General features: G+C 45.1%; 1 protein-coding gene across 2 annotated transcripts in view; it reads left to right on the top strand.

The window, feature by feature from the left end:
* LOC147903051 (catalytic/ hydrolase) overlaps positions 1–18,792 on the top strand; it is a 67,933-nt gene that overhangs the window by 30,554 nt on the left and 18,587 nt on the right. For both annotated transcript variants that reach the window (XR_015540858.1, XM_087373241.1), the window contains exons 6-7: positions 15,008–15,061; positions 15,385–15,462. Coding sequence is in view for 1 of the 2 variants with exons in the window: in XM_087373241.1 (XP_087229367.1) it covers positions 15,008–15,061; positions 15,385–15,462 (132 nt within the window). In the remaining variant the exon portion in view is untranslated. The remainder of the gene's footprint in view (positions 1–15,007; positions 15,062–15,384; positions 15,463–18,792) is intronic.

Below are 18,792 nucleotides of genomic sequence, written 5' to 3'. Positions count from 1 at the left end.
TATCAGATTTCTGCAGACTTGCATAAAATTTTTTGGCAGAGGCTCTGGAAATCCCACCGGAATAGAAAAATCACTCTCTTCTTTTGGCTTTTTATTCATGGTGGGATAGCAGTGAACCATTGGAGATCTAGGTTCAGGACTGACCCTACTTGCCCTCGTTGCCTTTCTGCTTCGGAGACAATACATCACTACCTTTGGGATTGCAGACAGGCGAGAATCATATGGAAGGGGATTGCAAGACTTTTCAGCACTTCTGCTCGCCTCCCCTTCTATATGACTTGGGGATCAATGGCTTGGCTCACTCTTTCAGGGCCCCAGGTTTTCTTCGAGAGACATGACTCGTCTTGGGCTCTACACATCCGACGACACCTTGTGGAGTCGTCCTCTTTAGAGGATGTTCCGGCCACTCTCTTCAGGGCTGCTCATTCCTCGGTTGACTCTCCATGGGAAGTTTTAGCTAGCATTGCAGCATGGCACATTTGGAGAGCGAGACGCACTGAGGCTATGGAGGGTTGTTAGGTTCACCCTTCTCAGATCTTGGCTAGTACTTGGACAGATACGGTACACACTCTGATGGCGATATGGGTGACCATGCAGGGATCCTCTCGAGCAGCCTTCTCCAGGAGAGTTACTTTTCTCAGGGATTGGAGAGACTCTCCCTTCCTTGCTGAGACTTCTACAGGGTTGAGTTGGCATTTTCAGCCTTAGCCTTGGTTTCTTTCTACCTCATTCTTCTGAGGTGTTTTTTATTACATGCTTAGCATGTTCTATTTCCACACAGAGCTTGCTCTAGCGAGTTTCTTTCTTACTTAATAGAAGTCTCTTTTTTGCCCAAAAAAAAAAAAAAACCAACATGTTGGCAGCCAAAAGGTACCCAAGAAACCTATGAAGACACGATGAGCCAGCCCTACAAACTGTTAGGAGATAGTTGCTCCTTCACTACGCCACCACCTTATGAATTGCTACGTAGCTGCTGCATGGCAGCGTGCCAAGTGGCAAAGACAATAACCCTTCTAGATTTTGCAAGACCCCCCTACGGGGTTTACACAAATACTGTAAGATTTCCAACATCCCCCCTTAAACTAAGTAGGGGTAGAAAGAGTATGATAAGGACAATGAAATAACCTAGCCATTCACAGAGATTTTGCTGAAAAAGAACACAAGATAGTGCCACCACCGACAAAGGGCCTGAAAACTCAAAGACATAGATAAACGACCAAAGATACCACCACATAGGCTGAACTGCTTACTACAAGCTGCAGTAATCTATAGAGGATCAAAGGACTCCAAACATTGCTCAAGAGCTATTGCCAACTGACATGCTGCCAGTCAAGAGGCACCTGAGAAACCATGAAGACTCTGATGAGCCAGGCCTATGAACTGTTTGGAGAGAGTTGCTTTCACTACGTCACTACCTTATGAATTGCTATGTGGCTTTTGTATTGCGGCCTACCAATTGGCAAAGAGGTCAACCCTTCTAGTTGGGTTAAATATGAGAAGTCTTAAAGTTCTAGCAAGCCTAGGATACATTCAATGTTCTAGGTCTGTTTGTGTATTAATTTTGTGCACGGGTAGAGGGGTCACGGGGCAAGAAATTGGAAAGAAAGATTAAGATCTATTTAACTAAAATATTATATTTTATTACCTATATGTTTTAGGCTAGATTTTATTTAAGTTAAAAGCTATCTACGCAAGTTGAAATCAAAAAGTTAATTTTAGCTTTTCATTGCTTTTCTTGTGTTCAGTTGTTTCGGAATAGGTGTTTGCCTTCTTTCTTGTTTATTCTTGCTTGTTGCATGCTTGAGCCATTGTATGTTCTTGCTTTCTTATATGGCCTCCCGAAGAGGTTGATACATCTTTCTTTCTTTCTTTCTACTTCTACCTTCCTCTTTGCCTTCCACCGGTGTTCGTGTTGTACAAAAGCTCCTTTTAGGCTGAATTTTAAAACAGATTTCAACTCCTGCATCCGTCATTGCTAGCGCTTGAAATCGGTTATAATCCTATATAAAAGTTGCTACTTGTTTTGGAACCCCCCCCCCCCCCCCCCCCCCCCCCCCCCCCCCCGCCTTCCCCCTTCTTATCGGTTAGCCATAGCTATCCTAGGGGAACAACATAATACTCTATCTACGAGCTACTTGTAAACATCATAATAGGTTAATGTATAGACATGGGGACACACATGGTGTAGGCTATACCCATCGTAGGCCCCCACGATTATCACTCTGAGCTAGAGGTCGGGCAAATCCTGGACTAATGATCTCCCAACACAAGACTACATGTCACATACCATGCAGCCCCATGTTCGCATAGATGTCGTTACAGAATCAGGGACCTAGAGGAGCTCCTTCCTAGTTGGGTATTCTCAGGAGGCCCACTCTAGAGATTGTCCCAAATGAGCTAAGATTGACACCTTATACAGCCATAGGATGTCTTAGATATCTCAACCCTAGGACATTGTACCAACATGCGAGTTGAGATGTAGTACGATCTCAGATCAGTCAATGACATAAAATCCTTAGAGAGACGATTGGTAATGTATATAAATGTAAATTGTTGATTGTTATCTTGTGTTGAAATTGTTTGGTCAATAATTTTGTGGTCAAGGTCTTTCACGATGGGGTCTGAGACGACTGGAAGGCTCTAGGAATGCACATTAATGCGTGTCGATTTGTTAGCCATGCACCTAGGGGTAATTGCCTAGGGACAAGAATGTGGTTTAATAAATCAGATGAAGACCCAAAGGGACTAAGGTTTAAAAATGCATGGGGGGGATTAGTACCTAGTAAGTAGCTAGGAATAGCAAGGAGTCTTGTAGGGTATCAGGGACATCATGATCCACGCCTTGAAAGGAAAAGAACACGAGTCACATTTGATACACACAACCCAAGGTGGGAAGAGTATGTAGAAGCATGGTATGTAGGGTGTCATTGGTTGGTAGATGATTCTGCTCTCAGACACTCCTAGGTCGTTCCAATTGCAATTGTTTGGATTCTAATATTTTGGGTATCCAAACCAGGATATGGGAGGCTACATAGAAGGATGCCATGGCTAGATGGAGGTTTGGTGAGTGATGCAACAAAAAATAGGTGGGTTGAACTGATTTGGCCAAATTGGGAAGCTTGTGTTATAGCTCGTTGTTACTCGGCTTGGGAATGTGTGCAGTGGTGGCTCTCTGAAGGATCGAATGGCAGTTCTGTTAGAATTCTTGGCATCTCCTCTCTGTAATATAGGGAGTGAGGGCTGATTTGTGGCTGGTTAAGGGCTGAAGTAAGGCCTGATTAAGAGGTTGGTTAGGGGCTACTGGTAAGGGCTACATATGGCCAGCCTTAGCAGACTAGTTGGGCCAGCCAACCAGGGGGGGTTAGCTAACCAGACCAGGTTGGATTAATTGACCAGCCAATCAAGGTCAGGTTGGGCTAGAAATAGGGCTTATTTTACCCTTTGTATTCAGTCATTCAGAGGCACAGTTCCTGCCGTCGATTTTTGGAGTATTCCAAGGCGCAGTTTAGCCTTGGTTGTGACCTTCGTGATCTTCCTTGGCTGCAGCTCAGCTTTGGTTGTGATCTTCTTGAAGTGGTTTTCTCAGCAGTAAACAGCAGAGTTTTCCAGCACATCACGTGCAGTCTCTTGTAGTCCAATGTGCATTATTTTCTCTCTAATCACACTTTTGTACCTCTCTCCTCTCTTGCATATTTTTCACTGCGTTTTTGACATGGTATCAGAGCACAAGGCAGTCTAAAGCCTTGGGCTAGGAGAGTGCACATGAAAGTTATTGGTTGCTTGTGATCGGAGCAAGAGTGGATGATTCGGAACAAGGAGGAGGAGCTAGAAGGAAGCATCGTTGAAAGACAGCCACCTTGCAAGCAGAATGCAGCCTCTTCTTTCTTTTCTTTCCCACTCACCCTCCCTTTCCAAGAGTAAGCTTACACCCCTGAGATGACAAATTTACTTGAGAGGGCTGAGAAGCCATAAACATCCCTATCCTTCCTACGTTCCCTGTGGACCGTCCAACTACGGCATATGGAAGGTAATGATGGAGTCAGTGTTGCAGTCCTATGACTTCACTGCTTTCATTTTAGCTGTCAGGCCAAATCCGGATGAGGAGGACCTTGTCATCATTGACTGGAAGGAGCAGGAGACCTTGGCATAGTTGTGGGATCGTGTCAATGCCATGCCCAAGTACGTTCCTTCATCGTCCTCAACTGTACACCCTGGCACGTGATCCAGACTTTGGGAGCACTTGGCCTCTCTCTACAGCAAGGGATCACCCTTGAAGCGCGTCTCCTTGGAAGTGCAGATGCGTGTGCTGAATGTCTGAGAAGTCTACAGCCATGCGGGAGCACATCAACAAGCTGTAAGCTCTTCAGTAGGAGGTCCTTCAAGCCGGGAAGGAGATATCATCCAAAGATGTGGCCATCACCTTACTTTCTCATCTCTCCTTCTTGCTCGAAGAAGATATCGCTAAAAAATATGGCCAAGAATGGATTCTAGATAGTGGTTCTTCCAGGCGCATGATGCAAAAAATAAGCTTTTATCTCCGCCACAGAGAAAGAGGAAAGGAGTAACAAGGCAGCCTTGTCGTACAGAGCAGGAAAGGGATATGACCACCAATGAGCATGTGCCTGGCACTCCTTGTATACAAAGTGAAGACCCTCGAATCCTTCTATCTGAGAAGCCCATCTTGTGCATGGTGCCTAGGCGACTCCACCTTGTTCTAAGCCTTCTTGAAAATCCTAGAGCAGGACTCCGATAATCTGAGACCCCTCATAGGCCCAATACATTGCCTCGCAAAATGTGAAGATGTTCTCTAGGATACTGCATTCCTAAACAAAACCGGTCTGTGTGTCATGTATGATGTCAGCAAGATGGGGCCGCAGCGGCAGCCTCAAGATGTTGGCTAAGATATTATTGTCAACAAGGTGCTCAGATGCGATTGCACAATATGTGTTTTGCGCGCCCCCCCCCCCCCCCCCCCTTCCTTCGGGATCAAACAAATCATCCGTCTACTCATTGACTGGGAAGCAAGCCACTAGAGTGGAAAATCTCCTGAAAAGCCAAACGCATGGGAGTGTGGATGCACTCCTATAAGCACATAAAGGATCGTGTCAATCCATTGTCGCCTCACTTTCCCTCTAAATCTCCCTACTGAAACCCCCCAACACGCCGCTCCCCCCCCCTGCACCACCCACGATGACAGCTTATACTTGGGTGCTGATGAGAACATAAGTGTAGATTTGCTTACTAAGTTATTTTTATTTTTATTTTTCTTATTTACTGATAACTTAGTTTAAATTCACTTACAAACTACAATTTATAAGATTGCATATATTCTAGTCTTGTGAAGGTACATATTTCTAGTCCAGAGCTTGCACATGGACATCACCAAAGGTTAGACCTTACTTTTGGAGTGCTTTCTACTTATGAAAGAGTTGGTTTTCATTGTTCAATTGGAGATACTAATGTTGCTCGTGGGTAACATGACAATGATAGTGTTTACGTGGGAGATTTCTACTAGTTTCTTGAGGATTACTGGTTCATCCATCCTCTCTAGCTGAGTTTTGGCTTTTACATACGGTTAGTGGTGGTTTCACATCATCTTTGGCGTCTTCATAATATTTTGGCATATGCTAATGGCAATTACATGTTATATTCCTTCTATTTGTTTTGGGGGGTCATAGTATTTCATTAGACTCTCCCAAGAATGGTTCCGTCTAAACTTTTGGGGATATCAATGTGTTCAAAGTCCAGCATTATTGAAATACATAGATATGTTAGGTCTCAGCTTTGGCAGGGGGTGATCCTCATTTAAACTTCACACCCCATTTAGTGTTGCTGTTAATGTGCTCCCATGCATAGTTGCTAGCTGAAACAGAAACAGAAGAAACGGAAACGGGAAAAACTAGGGAAACGGAAGAAACGGCAATATTATTTCTATGATTCTAAATTCCTATGATGATAGATCTATCTAGTATCATCTATTATTCATGAATGATGCTTCAACAATCAACATGTGTCATGAACTAAGTTCTAACTTCTAACTTCTATAGTTACTAGAAACGGCCGTTTCTAGCTTGGAAACAGAAATGGCGAAACAGAAACAGCGTTTTTTGAGGTCCCATCCACTCATCCATCATCTGGTATAATTGGTGCTCCATCATCACGTCGAAGAGCTCTGGTGTTCACTTCTCCACCCTTGTGGAGGCAAAATGGAGGATTCAAACTGGGTGGGTGCAATGCTCCCTTTACGGGGCTGCAAGACCAGGATGGTCAACTCCAGGGGTATGGGGTAAGAATCCAGAATCTCCAAATAGTTTCAAGGTCCCAACTGTCAGAACTCTTGTGGCAACGGCCTCCTAGCACGCATGCAAGCCTATAGACTCATGGATCTGACCCTGCTTCCCGGAATTGTGGGACGAGGAGGTTGAGTCCTGGCTGCCTAGGGCGCTGACTTGCTGCTGAGGAGAGGTCAATGGAGGAGTCTTTGCCTTGCCCTTGCTCGCGGAAGCGGGATCAGCTGTAGTGCCTGGCGAGGTGCTGGAGGAAGAAGCTGCAGCTAATGGAGGGGTAGGGGAGGGGGCCGGAGGGGAGGGGCGGGTAGTCAGGGTAATCACCGGGGAAGGAGCAAGCCAAGGTGAAACAAGAGGGGGAGGCTCGGGAGGGGGCTGCGAAGAGGAGCTGGTGGGTCCACGGGAGGGGGAGAAGAAGGCAGTGGAGTTTGCTTCTGTCCCCTGGGAAGGGTGCTGCAGTGGTAGCGTTTGCGTCCTCTAAGGCTCCTCCTCCAATCTCGGAGGGGGGTGGGCCCGAGAGGCTCTGGGAGTCTCTGACATCGGCTCTGGCTACGTAGGGGGGTTATGCGGTGGACATGGAGTCTCCTCCGGAGGGGCTTGAGGAATGTCCTGAGGTCCGCTATCTCCCTCTCTGGATCACGTGATACCTGTGGGCCTCCAATTGGATCTCCTTGTGATTGCGTAGCTGTATGTGCTTGCCTCTTACGGTTGGCACGATATTGTTGATTCTTTTTGGCTTACTTACTCTTCTTCTTTGCCCCCACCTTAGTCCATCTACCCTCTGAAGGTTCTACCCAGGGGGTTTGCGGCTCTGGCTGTTGTCTCTGAGACTCTTGCTACGTTCGCCTAGGTGGCCTCCGAGTCCCCTCCCCTCTCATGTCGCTATGCTGTCCCTGTGCCTCTTGGGGGGAGGGATGAGTCTAGTGCTGGCCACGTGTGCAATCGTGAGCAAGGTGCCCCATCTATCTACACCTCAAACACTGGCTTGGTAAGTTTGAAACCTCCAAGCGCTGACGAAGAGTACCCCCTCCAAAGTCTCCAGGAGAATCACGTCTGGGAGGGTATCCAGGCTCTCTACCACAAGTTTGAGTCGAGGAACCCCATCATTTGTCACTACTGCCGCCTCCGACTCTGCTGGGTACTCCAAAACTGTGCCAAACGCTTGTCCAATGGAAGAAAGGATGGACCTGTATTCCCTCGGAAGTCTTGGGAAGCGGAGAGTCACTTGAAAGCGAGGAACATGATGAGTTGAGTCCATGTCCTCCACCTTGAAGCCATGATACCAAGGGATGAGAGAAACCAAGTGGGGTCTCAGAAGGATAGGGCTACGCTCCATGAGAGTCAGATTAGTATCTGGGGAGCCTAGCTGGAGGAAAACTCCGCGTCCATAGATAGTGACCTCTTGAATGTGGTCACCAATGACCATCTAGTGCCAGGCTGGCCTGAATCCAATCCCGAATCTGCCTCCTCAAGGGAATGAGGCCTACTATCCTGCCTATAATTGTTACGCTCTAGCCGAGGTAGCATGACCTCGGAAGAATCAGTCGACATTTCCCTTATAGGATCTATCTTTGTAATATATGTGTTTGCGCTTTATGTAAATGATTGGGAGGGATTAATGTCAAGGTCCTAGGTGAGGGCTGATAGCACCAGACTAGATAGGTCTGAGACCAAGGGCCTAGTGCAAAGAATGTGCCTAGGGGCAAGGAATTAAATGCATCCCAAGAGAGGGGTGAAATGTTGCATTAGGAAGGCCCTATATGGATGACATGTGGCATCTAGATCTATCTAGGGATTTGGGGTCTGTCAAGGTTAGTGAGAGAATTGAAGAATGGATTTTTTTTACGTGATTTCGATTCAGCTCTCTCTATCTCTTGCTTGAAGCCTTGGCAGAATTGGCTGGGTGGAAACTTGAAGGTGCTACTCCCGTGATCTGTGGAGAAGAGAAAGGCAAATTAGTGTAACACTTGGTATCAGAGCGCAAGGCAAAGGAAGAGGTTCGTGAGCTTTGACGGAAGCTACGGACGAACAACAGTGATGGATTGTTGAGCGTGACGTCCAACGGAGACACAGGCTGTTAGGTGACTGGTCACGATAAGGGAGCGCAGACACGCGGTGCATGATTGAGCGACGAGTATAATCTGCGACGAATTAGGATAATTGGGTAGCGGGACCTTCTGTAATCGGAACCTGTTTCAGAGAAGGTACGACTTTCGTCGACGACAAACGCCTCATGACCTTCAGGGAGTTCATCGATGGTCGCAGGAGCCTCCGTTTTGCCCGTCAACCTGGTGATTGTTTTGTCGCAAAACCAGACACACAGAAGTGGTGCAAAACCAGACGCTGTGGCTGTGGGGAATTAAAGGTCGCTTGCGAAGGGTGGTTCAAAGCATGGTGGTGAGCCTGCAAGACTGTCTATCGTGGGATTTGCATCAAAGAGCCAAGTGAGCCGTACCTGCGAATAGTTGGAGCAGTCGGGATCGTCGAAAAGATCAGGGGGGCTTTTCTTTCCGTGCAGTTTTTTTTTTTCTGTTTCCTATGGTCCTGTGAATTCTGCACTGTAGAAAAAAAAAGACACAACAAAGGAGAAAAAAAAAAAAAAAAAAAAAAAAACCTCCCTTTCAACAAATGGAAGCAGAAGGACAGACTTCAAGAATAAATCCTAGCGAGTCTAGAGTTCAGTCAACACAACCAATGTCACATCAGGCAGCACCTACATTGGTTGGTAGGATTTCAATATTAGAGGATGCTTTACAGCAGATTATGAACCAGCAACTTCAGGCGAATGCTGGTCAAAATGAGATTAGGGAGATGGTGCAAGCCTTGTCGGCTAGACCGTCTAGGATTGATAAGGGCAAAGCTCTAGCTGAGCCAGAGCCCAGTGTACATTCCTTAGAGCGCGCAAGGGTCAAAGTGCCTAATATCGCTAATTATAGACCGGAGAAGTATGCTGGTCGGATGACCGAGCGCAGCTCTGATGTGATCGAGGTTTGGTTGCACAAGTGGGAAGAAGCCTTCGCCATTTGTGAGATTAAATCCGATCTAAAGAAAATCCGCGAGGCCACACACCTGTTTATTGAGGCAGCGGACAGATGGTGGATAAAGCAACAGAAGGATCAAGTTGCTCCAACCACCTGGGAAGGGTTTAAAACTGAGTTCAAGAAACACTTTCTCCCACCTGATGAAGAATCCCGAGCTTGGGATGCTTATAGAAATCTTCGTCAGAGGAGCTTGTCAGTGGCAGAGTACACTGACAAATTTAGGGAATGTGTTATGAAAATAACAGACCCTCTCCCTATGTCGGTTCAGTTAAAAGATTATATCTATGGACTGAACGACAAAATCAAAATGGAAGTTCGGGCTAAATATGTAACTACACTAGATGAATCTATAGCAGTAGCCCTGAACTATGAGGATGCCAGAGGCAGGTCTGGTGGATTTGTGCAGGCAGGGACTCAGTATGAGCACCCGAGGAAAGGGGGATTTCAGAGGAAATGGGTCTCAAAGACAAGTGTCTCGCAGCCAAGTGGCCAAACCAAGCAGGTGAAGCCGGTTGAGGGACCAACAAAAACAAGTACCACCGTTGGGGTGAAAAGGAAAATAACTCCAATGGCAGCCCGGGCTTGGTCAAAGTCCTCGTTGACCCCTGAACAAAAAGAGAAAGCTAGAAAAGAAGGATTGTGCTTCGGCTGCCTTCAGCGACATCAGTGGAAGGATTGTCCACTGAATAAAGATCGTCGCACGGCTAGTATGATAATATCTGAATGCGACGTGGAAATGCAGGAGAGTCCCAGTGCGGAGCATATGCAGATGCAACTGGCGGGACCTTCTCAGAGGTTAGTACCTTGTTTGTTATGTGTATCTGTTGCTAAGTTAGTGACGAGTGCACCTGATAACATCCTATCTAAGCCCGCAGCAACGGGGTATACAGCCTTCAATGATACGGAGTTAATCAAAATGAAAGGGCAAGTGGCCAGTCATGATGTCATTGTGTTGTTTGACTCAGCGTCAACTCACAATGTGATGAACTCCAAGCTCGTGAAGAGGCTGAAATTAAAAACAAGTCCATCTGACTATGCGTACACAGTCAGGATGGCAGATGGAAGTTCAACTGAAGTATGGGACCAAAGGGTTACCTAGTTGGAGCTTCGGATTCAGGACTATGCTGAGAAGCTTGATTTTGAAATGACCAAGCTTGCTCATGCAGATATAGCCTTGGGAATGGCGTGGCATTCTAGGAAGAATCCAGCCATTGATTGGAAAAAGCACGTATATCAATTCAAGATGAATGATGTGCTTTATGTCTTGCGAGGTGGAAAAGATATACCTCAGGGACCGTTGGTTTCCGTGATGGAAATCAGAAAGGTTGAAGTAGAGTTTTTATACCTTTGACCAGCATCGGTAGAGTCGATGAATGATTCTTCGACTAGCACTGATGTTACGCAAAGTGGTGAAATGGCCAAGCTAGCTAATCTTATAACAGAGGAGTTCTCTGAATGTTTTAGGGATGAACTACCTTATGGGTTACCTCCAGAGCGGAATGTTCAGCATAAGATGGAACTGATCCCGGGGGCAGAACCTGTAAATAGACCTCCCTATAGAATGAGTTTTACTGAAGAAGCAGAGGTGCGTAGGCAACTGGAAGAATACCTCAAGTTGGGGCAGATTCAACCAAGTTTCTCACCTTTTGCTTCGCCAGTGATATTAAAGAGGAAAAAGGATGATACGTTTCGCCTCTGTATAGATTACAGAGCATTGAATAATATCACTGTTAAGCACAGGTATCCGATGGCTCGGATTGATGATTTGCTAGATGCATTACATGGAGCCGTGATTTTCAGCAAGATAGATCTTAAGTGCGGCTATCATCAGATCCGGATTAGAGCCGAGGATGTGCATAAAACCGCTTTTAGGAGCAGGTTTGGTCATTATGAGTTTTTGGTAATGCCCTTCGGACTTACCAATGCTCCAGCGACCTTCGTCATGCTTATGAACGATTTACTACGTCCGTATATCGGAAAGTTCGTAGTACATTTTATTGACGATATCCTGATATTCAGTAAAAGTGTTACTGAGCATCGTGAACACTTAAGAGTAGTGTTCAGTACTTTGAGGAAAGCCAGTCTTTATGTGAATAAAAAGAAAACTATACTGTGTATGGTTAGGCTTGAGTACTTAGGGTTCATAATTACTCCACAGGGGGTAGAAATGGATCCGAAGAAAGTGGCTGCGATACTAACTTGGCCAATCCCTCAGAGTCTGACCGCGTTGCGATCATTCTTGGGATTTGTCCAGTTTTATAGAAGGCATATCAAAGGATATTCCGGAATAGTATCGCCCTTGACTGATCTGACCTCAGATAAAGTACCTTTTATTTGGGGACAGAATCAACAAGAAAGTTTTAACACCATAAAACAAGCCGTGGCCACAGGACCGGTGTTAAAAATAGTTGATCCCCAGAAACCGTTGTTCCTAGAAACCGATGCGAGTGGCATTGCGGTAGGAGCAGTTCTCCTTCAAGAGGGAAGGCCAGTAGCCTTTGAAAGCAAGAACCTTTCTCCCTCTCAAAGGAATTGGCCAACTCATGAATTGGAGTTGTATGCTGTTATCCATGCTTTGAAAACATGGAGGCATTATCTGTATGGTTCAGAGTTTTATGTGGATGTAGATCATGATACTCTGAAACATTTTTGTAAACAGCCTGACTTGAGGGGCCGCCAAGCTAGGTGGGCAGAGCTCATGCAGGAGTTTAATCTAACGATTCGGTACCGAAGAGGAAAAGACAATAAGGTAGCTGATGCGTTGTCTCGCATTATGCACAACCTGAGTTTCACGGTATTAGAGAGTGCTCTAATGACCGAGATCAGAGAAACTCAGAAGGTGGACGAGTTTGTCCAGAGCTTATGGCCTAAGGCTCATGTGTTAAAACCCGGGGAAAGTGAAAAGGATGACCTGGCATCCAGAAAAGGCCAAACTTATGCAAGATATACCATAAGGGATGGTATGCTAGTTAGAAATGGCAAGGTTGTAGTACCTGGTCAGAATGATCTCAGGCAGAGAGTCATTCGACAATGCCATGATAGCCCGTGTGCGGGACATCCAGGTGTCGAGAAGACATATGATCTCGTGAAGCGAGACTTCTTTTTGCCAAAGATGAAAAAGCATATTCATGAATATGTGACACGGTGTTTCTCGTGTCAGGTAAGTAAGGCCGAGCGGGTGAAGCCACCCGGACTTTTACAGCCCTTGGAAATACCACTAAGTAAGTGGGAGAGCATTTCCATGGATTTTATTGTAGGACTACCTGCAACACAAGGAGGGTATAATTCTATCCTTGTGGTGGTTGATCGTCTAACCAAGATGGCTCACTTCATTCCGACTAGAGAGTCTATTAGTGCCCCGCAAGTAGCGGATTTATTTATTAGACATATATTTCGTCTGCATGGATTGCCTAGATCCATAGTGTCAGACAGAGATGTCAGGTTTACCGGTCACTTTTGGACAGCGGTATTTGAGACACTAAGGACGGAGTTGGGAATGAGTAGTGGGGATCATCCTGAGACGGATGGTCAGACGGAGAGAGTCAACCAAACTTTAGAGGATATGCTGAGGGCATATGTATCATTGAGGCAACATACATGGGACAAGTGGTTGCCATTGTTGGAATTTGCCTACAATGATCGAAAACATTCATCTACTGGGTTCAGTCCGTTTGAACTGAACTATGGTTATAGACCAGCCAATCCGACTATAGTTGGAGTACCTCAGAAAGTGCCTAGTGCCGCGAACTTTGTAGTTCAGATGCGGGAGATGCTAGCACTTGCGAGAGCTAATATCCGCCAGGCTATGGATAGAGCCAAGGTGTATGCGGATGAAAATCGGTCTATAAGAGTATTTGAAGAAGGAGAAAAAGTTTTTCTCAGAATTCCTTCGCACTCGAAGTCGTTGACTTCAGGAGAGTGTGCTAAGTTATCACCTCGATACTGTGGACCGTGGTTAATTCTGAAAAGAATAGGCAGTGTAGCCTATAAATTAGAATTGCCACAGGGGTGTAAGGTGCACCCGGTTTTTCATCTTTCACGTTTAAAGAAATTTTTACATACTGGTGACTCACTAATCGAAGGTGTGGTTTTGTTTCAGGAGATAGAGGATATTGCAAGGCGCAAACCAACAAGAATCCTGGACCGAGGAACAATGCAAATACGAAATCGGAAGATACCCACGGTGTTGGTTGCATGGCATGGTCAGCCTCTATCCGAAGCTACCTGGGAATCCGTATATCAGTTGCGGAGAGTGTTCCCAGACTTTATCATCGAGGACGCTGATGTCTGAAGAGGGAAGGAATGTTACGCTCTAGCCGAGGTAGCATGACCTCGGAAGAATCAGTCGACATTTCCCTTATAGGATCTATCTTTGTAATATATGTGTTTGCGCTTTATGTAAATGATCGGGAGGGATTAATGTCAAGGTCCTAGGTGAGGGCTGATAGCACCAGACTAGATAGGTCTGAGACCAAGGGCCTAGTGCAAAGAATGTGCCTAGGGGCAAGGAATTAAATGCATCCCAAGAGAGGGGTGAAATGTTGCATTAGGAAGGCCCTATATGGATGACATGTGGCATCTAGATCTATCTAGGGATTTGGGGTCTGTCAAGGTTAGTGAGAGAATTGAAGAATGGATTTTTTTTACGTGATTTCGATTCAGCTCTCTCTATCTCTTGCTTGAAGCCTTGGCAGAATTGGCTGGGTGGAAACTTGAAGGTGCTACTCCCGTGATCTGTGGAGAAGAGAAAGGCAAATTAGTGTAACAATAATAGCCTTGTCCTGTAAGAGATTAACTGCCTATTGTACCTGTTGCTTATCTGCTAGTGAGAGAAGAACTTTGACAGCTGGGGGAGTTGAGGGTGCTGCCATAGAGCCCCTCTGGCTAGACCAAAGGTCACCACCAAGGTCCCTGTCACTAGCTTCAAGCAATGAACTGCACCACTTGCAAAAGGCGGGAAAGAAAGAGAAGAAGAAAGAAGCAAAAGGTGCCCGTGAGATGAAGCCCACCAAGAAACCATCCCAGCCACAATGAAGGAAGTGTCTATGAATCGTCGAATGGTACTTCCAAGTTTGCCCGCCCTTGAGGAGAGCTAGTGGAGCACCAAAGGAGGTGGCTAGGTCGGCTGATCACTCACTACCAGCCCAAAGACCAAGGCCTGGCTGAAAGAAGTTGAGTTGACGCCCAATGAGCCACCTATACACCATTCTTCAAGGCAGGCTATGCGAGACGGTTGCCAATCTGCCTGGGGCCAAAAACTGCGGTTTCTGGTAACTATGCGAGTCCCATCTGTATTTTCATGTTACAATCTTAGTGTGGATTTATTAAAGGTGATCCACTGCTTTCTCCTACTAGACGATTAATTTTAGCAGATTTTCTCTTTTACCTAGAAGCATTTTGAGGTCATGTACAATACTCTTTATCTTGAAGGATCGATGGTCCCTTACCAATCCGAAATAGATCCTAAGCTTGTCCAAGTTTATAGCTGCATCTCATTCACAGGCCAGGCAGCTGCACACCTCCAGATAAGTTTTGAAAAATCAGGCAGGATTAAGAACGCCCATGCAAGTTGTAGATTGATGTTATTCAATGTTCTGGAAACAGTGGTTGAATTTTGTTGCAATAATCTGATGGACAGAGATTGGAATGTGATGTGAATTCTATGCTTGCTTGTCATAGGAGGGATATCAAGCTGCTCGATTCAATCCTTATCTCTGGCCTTCTGATGAAAAGGTAATTTTTTTGCATTTAGTAGGAATAAGAATCCAACCTTCTGTTTCAAAAAGAGAATGCATTACTGCAATGGACATCAAAAAGCTTTTTTATTGCCTTCAATAAGTCAGTCTTAAACAAATGTTAAGAAAGGCTAGTTTTCACTGGCTATTTGGTGTTTTTCTTAAAAGAATACTATTGCCACAAAAAAGAATGCACGTTTTCAAGTAGATGTGTGTTGATATGAAGACATCGTGTTTGCCTATGCTATGCTATCTTTTGGGTTTGATTATGTTGGCAAAATTGGCAATGAGATTTTTTGTATTTGGTTAGTTGTTCTACAGATGACCAATAATGTTGGCAAAGCAATGTTCAAAAAGGCTGGAGAGCTTGGTATACCAGTGGGTTTCATGTGTTTCAAGGTATTACAAAAGTGTTCACAGGGTACAATATCGTGGATCTTTTGACAACAGTGAGTGCTGTTTTTTCATCCTGCAAGATCTCAGGAGCTTAGAATAGGAGTTGATTTTTGTTATCAGGGTCGTGCCTTTCTAGTTTGGAAAATTTCTGTCCTGGGTTTGCTCTGCTGTTTGTTTTCTCACTGGAAAGGGGGTGCTGTAGTGGATTGGACCTTTTAATCGGCTGCATGTGTACTGCATTCCAGACCTATTTAACGGGTCCATACAATGTTGCCAATGGTGTGAGGAGTGTGAGCCTTACCAATGTGTTTCTAGAGAAAGCAGCACCAATTGACGTCTGCTAAGGTTCAGATTTATATTCTCAAGAGAGATCCAACATGTTTCTAGAGAAGAACAGAACATACAACTTGCCAATGGTGTAGAAAAGAGCAGGGAAGCAGCACCAATTGATGTCCACTGAGGTTCAGATTTATTCTCAAGAGAGATTATTCATATAAACAAAAAAACACATTCTTTGAGGGTCAGACTTGACCTTTCTCAAGGCTTCATTTGTTGGAAGTCTTGGGAATGCCCCACCTGTGAGCTCCCAAATGAGGAGAGCTCCAGAGCTTGACAGGTACCTACAGGATGTTTGAGTGTAGATTGTGTGACAAGGGCACATGTAGGGGGATTGAGAGAGGCTGCCACGTGGGCAGCAATCGAAGATCTTCCTGGAGCAACCACGTGGGCCACCAAACCCACCAGAGCTGGTTGTCCCACAGGTGAATATGCCTCATACAATTCTTTGCGCTTAACCTAAGTGGGGGGATTCTCTTGCTTCTCATTTAAACCATATGAAAAGCCTAACTACTTAACTCTGAGGTGTTAAGGACAAAAAGAATATATAAAAGTCCTAGTGTAGACAGCCCAAGGGTGGGACGGACTGTCGTACGCTGATTCAGTGTACCAATTGCCCTATCTGAATGCTACAAACCCCCCTCCATGGTATGGCTGAAATACTTTTGAAACGTCATAGATGTACCTGGAATGGATACCATGTTCGTCCAATAAGGATGTAGCAACCTATGAAAATACATTATATAGGATCAAGTCACAAATGGAGTTTAAGTGTAAAGCTTGCCAAAAAGCTTCAAATTTGGGTCGTGGTAATGCTTTATTGAAGATATTTGCCAAATTTTCTTGTGTTAGAACATAATACAAGTGAATATCTCTTGTTGACAATTTTTCTCTGACGTAATGATAATGTACCTCAATGTGCTTAGTCCAAGCATTAAACATTTGATTTCCACAATAGCTCTTAAAGCTGCCCTATACTCAACGTCACAGCTAGAAGTGGCAGATGTAGGCTGTTTTTTGTCGAACCGCGATATGCATGAAGTGCCAAACATAAAATAGTTGCCAATGTGTGACACTCTAGTGTTATAACATCCTACCCAGTCACTATCTCTAAAAGCGTTTAGAATTAGAGGAAAAGGAGGCAATAGACCATCCTCAATGTACCTCAATGTGCTTAGTCCAAGCATTAAACATTTGATTTCATGCAATTGCCAAAGCACTCTGATTATTGGTAGATAGTGGTAGGAGATGTTTGACAACAGATTTGCAAGTAGTTTTTGAAGTCAAATACATTCCACAATAGCTCTTAAAGTTGCCTTATACTCAACGTCACAGCTAGAAGTAGCAGCTGCGTACCTCAATGTGCTTAGTCCAAGCATTAAACATTTGATTTCATGCAATTGCCAAAGCACTCTAATTATTGGTGTAGACGTAATGATAACGTACCTAAATGTGCTTTTAGTCCAAGCATTAAACATTTGATTTCATGCAATTGTCATTAGAGTGTTTTTAACCTCTAGAAGATGCTCTGACATGATGAAGTTGTATGCAAAATGTGTCTTTGAATACTTAAAGAGGTCTGTGGAGGCAATATAGTGTTGTCGTGTGATAAAACCAATGATATCCTTTGCAAAATCAATTATTGGATGCACCTAGGCAAGCTTTCCAATGTCCTTCAGCAAGTTATTTAAACAGCCTGCCATGCAAGGACCAAAAGTGAGCTTTGAATATCGTGCCTCCAGAATTCGACCTGCTGCCCTATTGGAATTCTCCCCATCTGCTATGAACTAAATGCCATATTCAGCCCCTACCTCATTGATTGCTTCACTCCACAACGGGTCTCACTACTGATCCATAGTGCTCTCGTCTCCTCGAGCTCCTTCCCCTCGATCTCATCGGGTGCTGGCTTGGATGCATAAAAATCAGTGACATGTATCTGTGCTCGGTCTAACAAGGCATGTGAGACTATCATCGAGGTACTGGGGCCTGGTGATGAGACCATGCTCCAATATCCTCAAAAAGTGGTCATGATAGAACTGGGTCTTAGTGGGGAACCCTTGATTCCTCCCCAAGCCCGAGATGTGTGAAGCTGGAGGATTGACACAAGCATGAGGCAATGGTAGTTGCATATACAGCAAGGGAATCACCCAAGTGAGGTGGAGAGATACGCTCAAATAGATAATGAACACCTACCAAATGGCCGACTCAAGGCCAACAATATGGTCGACCAAGGGTTTGTCATCCAACCAGGTCTAGTCGGTTGACCCGACCAAGGTTAGGCCTTGAAATGGCTTGGCCAGATGGCCCTAGAGGCTGAGCCATGCAGCCCTATAAACAGCCTTGGAATAGGCCTCCAAATAAAGGAATACCTAGCTTGAATTGGGTGGGCACACCCACAAAACCGCCCTCACTCAATATGAGATGCACATAATTCCAATATCATCTACCTCTTCCTCCTTACTAGGGTGCCATGGAAGCTTGTCTCTTGCCCTTTTTAAGACTAGCAGTGGTAATTGAAATAGAAGGCATTGCAGAAATTGGAATATTAGTAAACATTGTACTTTCACCTTGTGCAAATCCAGGCATAAAAGCTCGAGCACCATGCTTGCCACGTTGCAAACGTGCACTTGCCAATGCTTCAAGCGTAAAAGAACAGTGTCCGACACTGCAGCAGAGATGCTAATGCCTTTATTTTGTGCTCCGAACAAGTGAGCTTGCACTGTTGCTGAACTATCTTTGGCTGGACACTATAGCGGCATCTCCATTTGTGTGAACCTCTTGCAAGCAACTCCTCGGGATTTACAAGATCCACTGCCTTCCACCAAGGGAATTGGGCATCAAGGCGTGCAAATAGGCAAATATTTAATACATTGATAAAGCAATTAATTATCACCAAATTGTGCGACCTGCACACAACAATACGAGTATGTACCTGCAGGCTACTTCACTGAGCACTCTCATTGCTTAGCTTGTAGGACCTAGGTGGAGTTGTGTGCA

This window comes from Dipteris shenzhenensis, chromosome 4, assembly GCF_047967505.1.
Source record: "Dipteris shenzhenensis isolate YYH24624 ecotype China chromosome 4, Dip_SZ_1.0, whole genome shotgun sequence".
Classification (NCBI taxonomy): Eukaryota; Viridiplantae; Streptophyta; class Polypodiopsida; order Gleicheniales; family Dipteridaceae; genus Dipteris; species Dipteris shenzhenensis.
The sequence above is the reverse complement of the archived record's forward strand: the minus strand, read 5'-3'. Positions and strand labels throughout refer to the sequence as shown.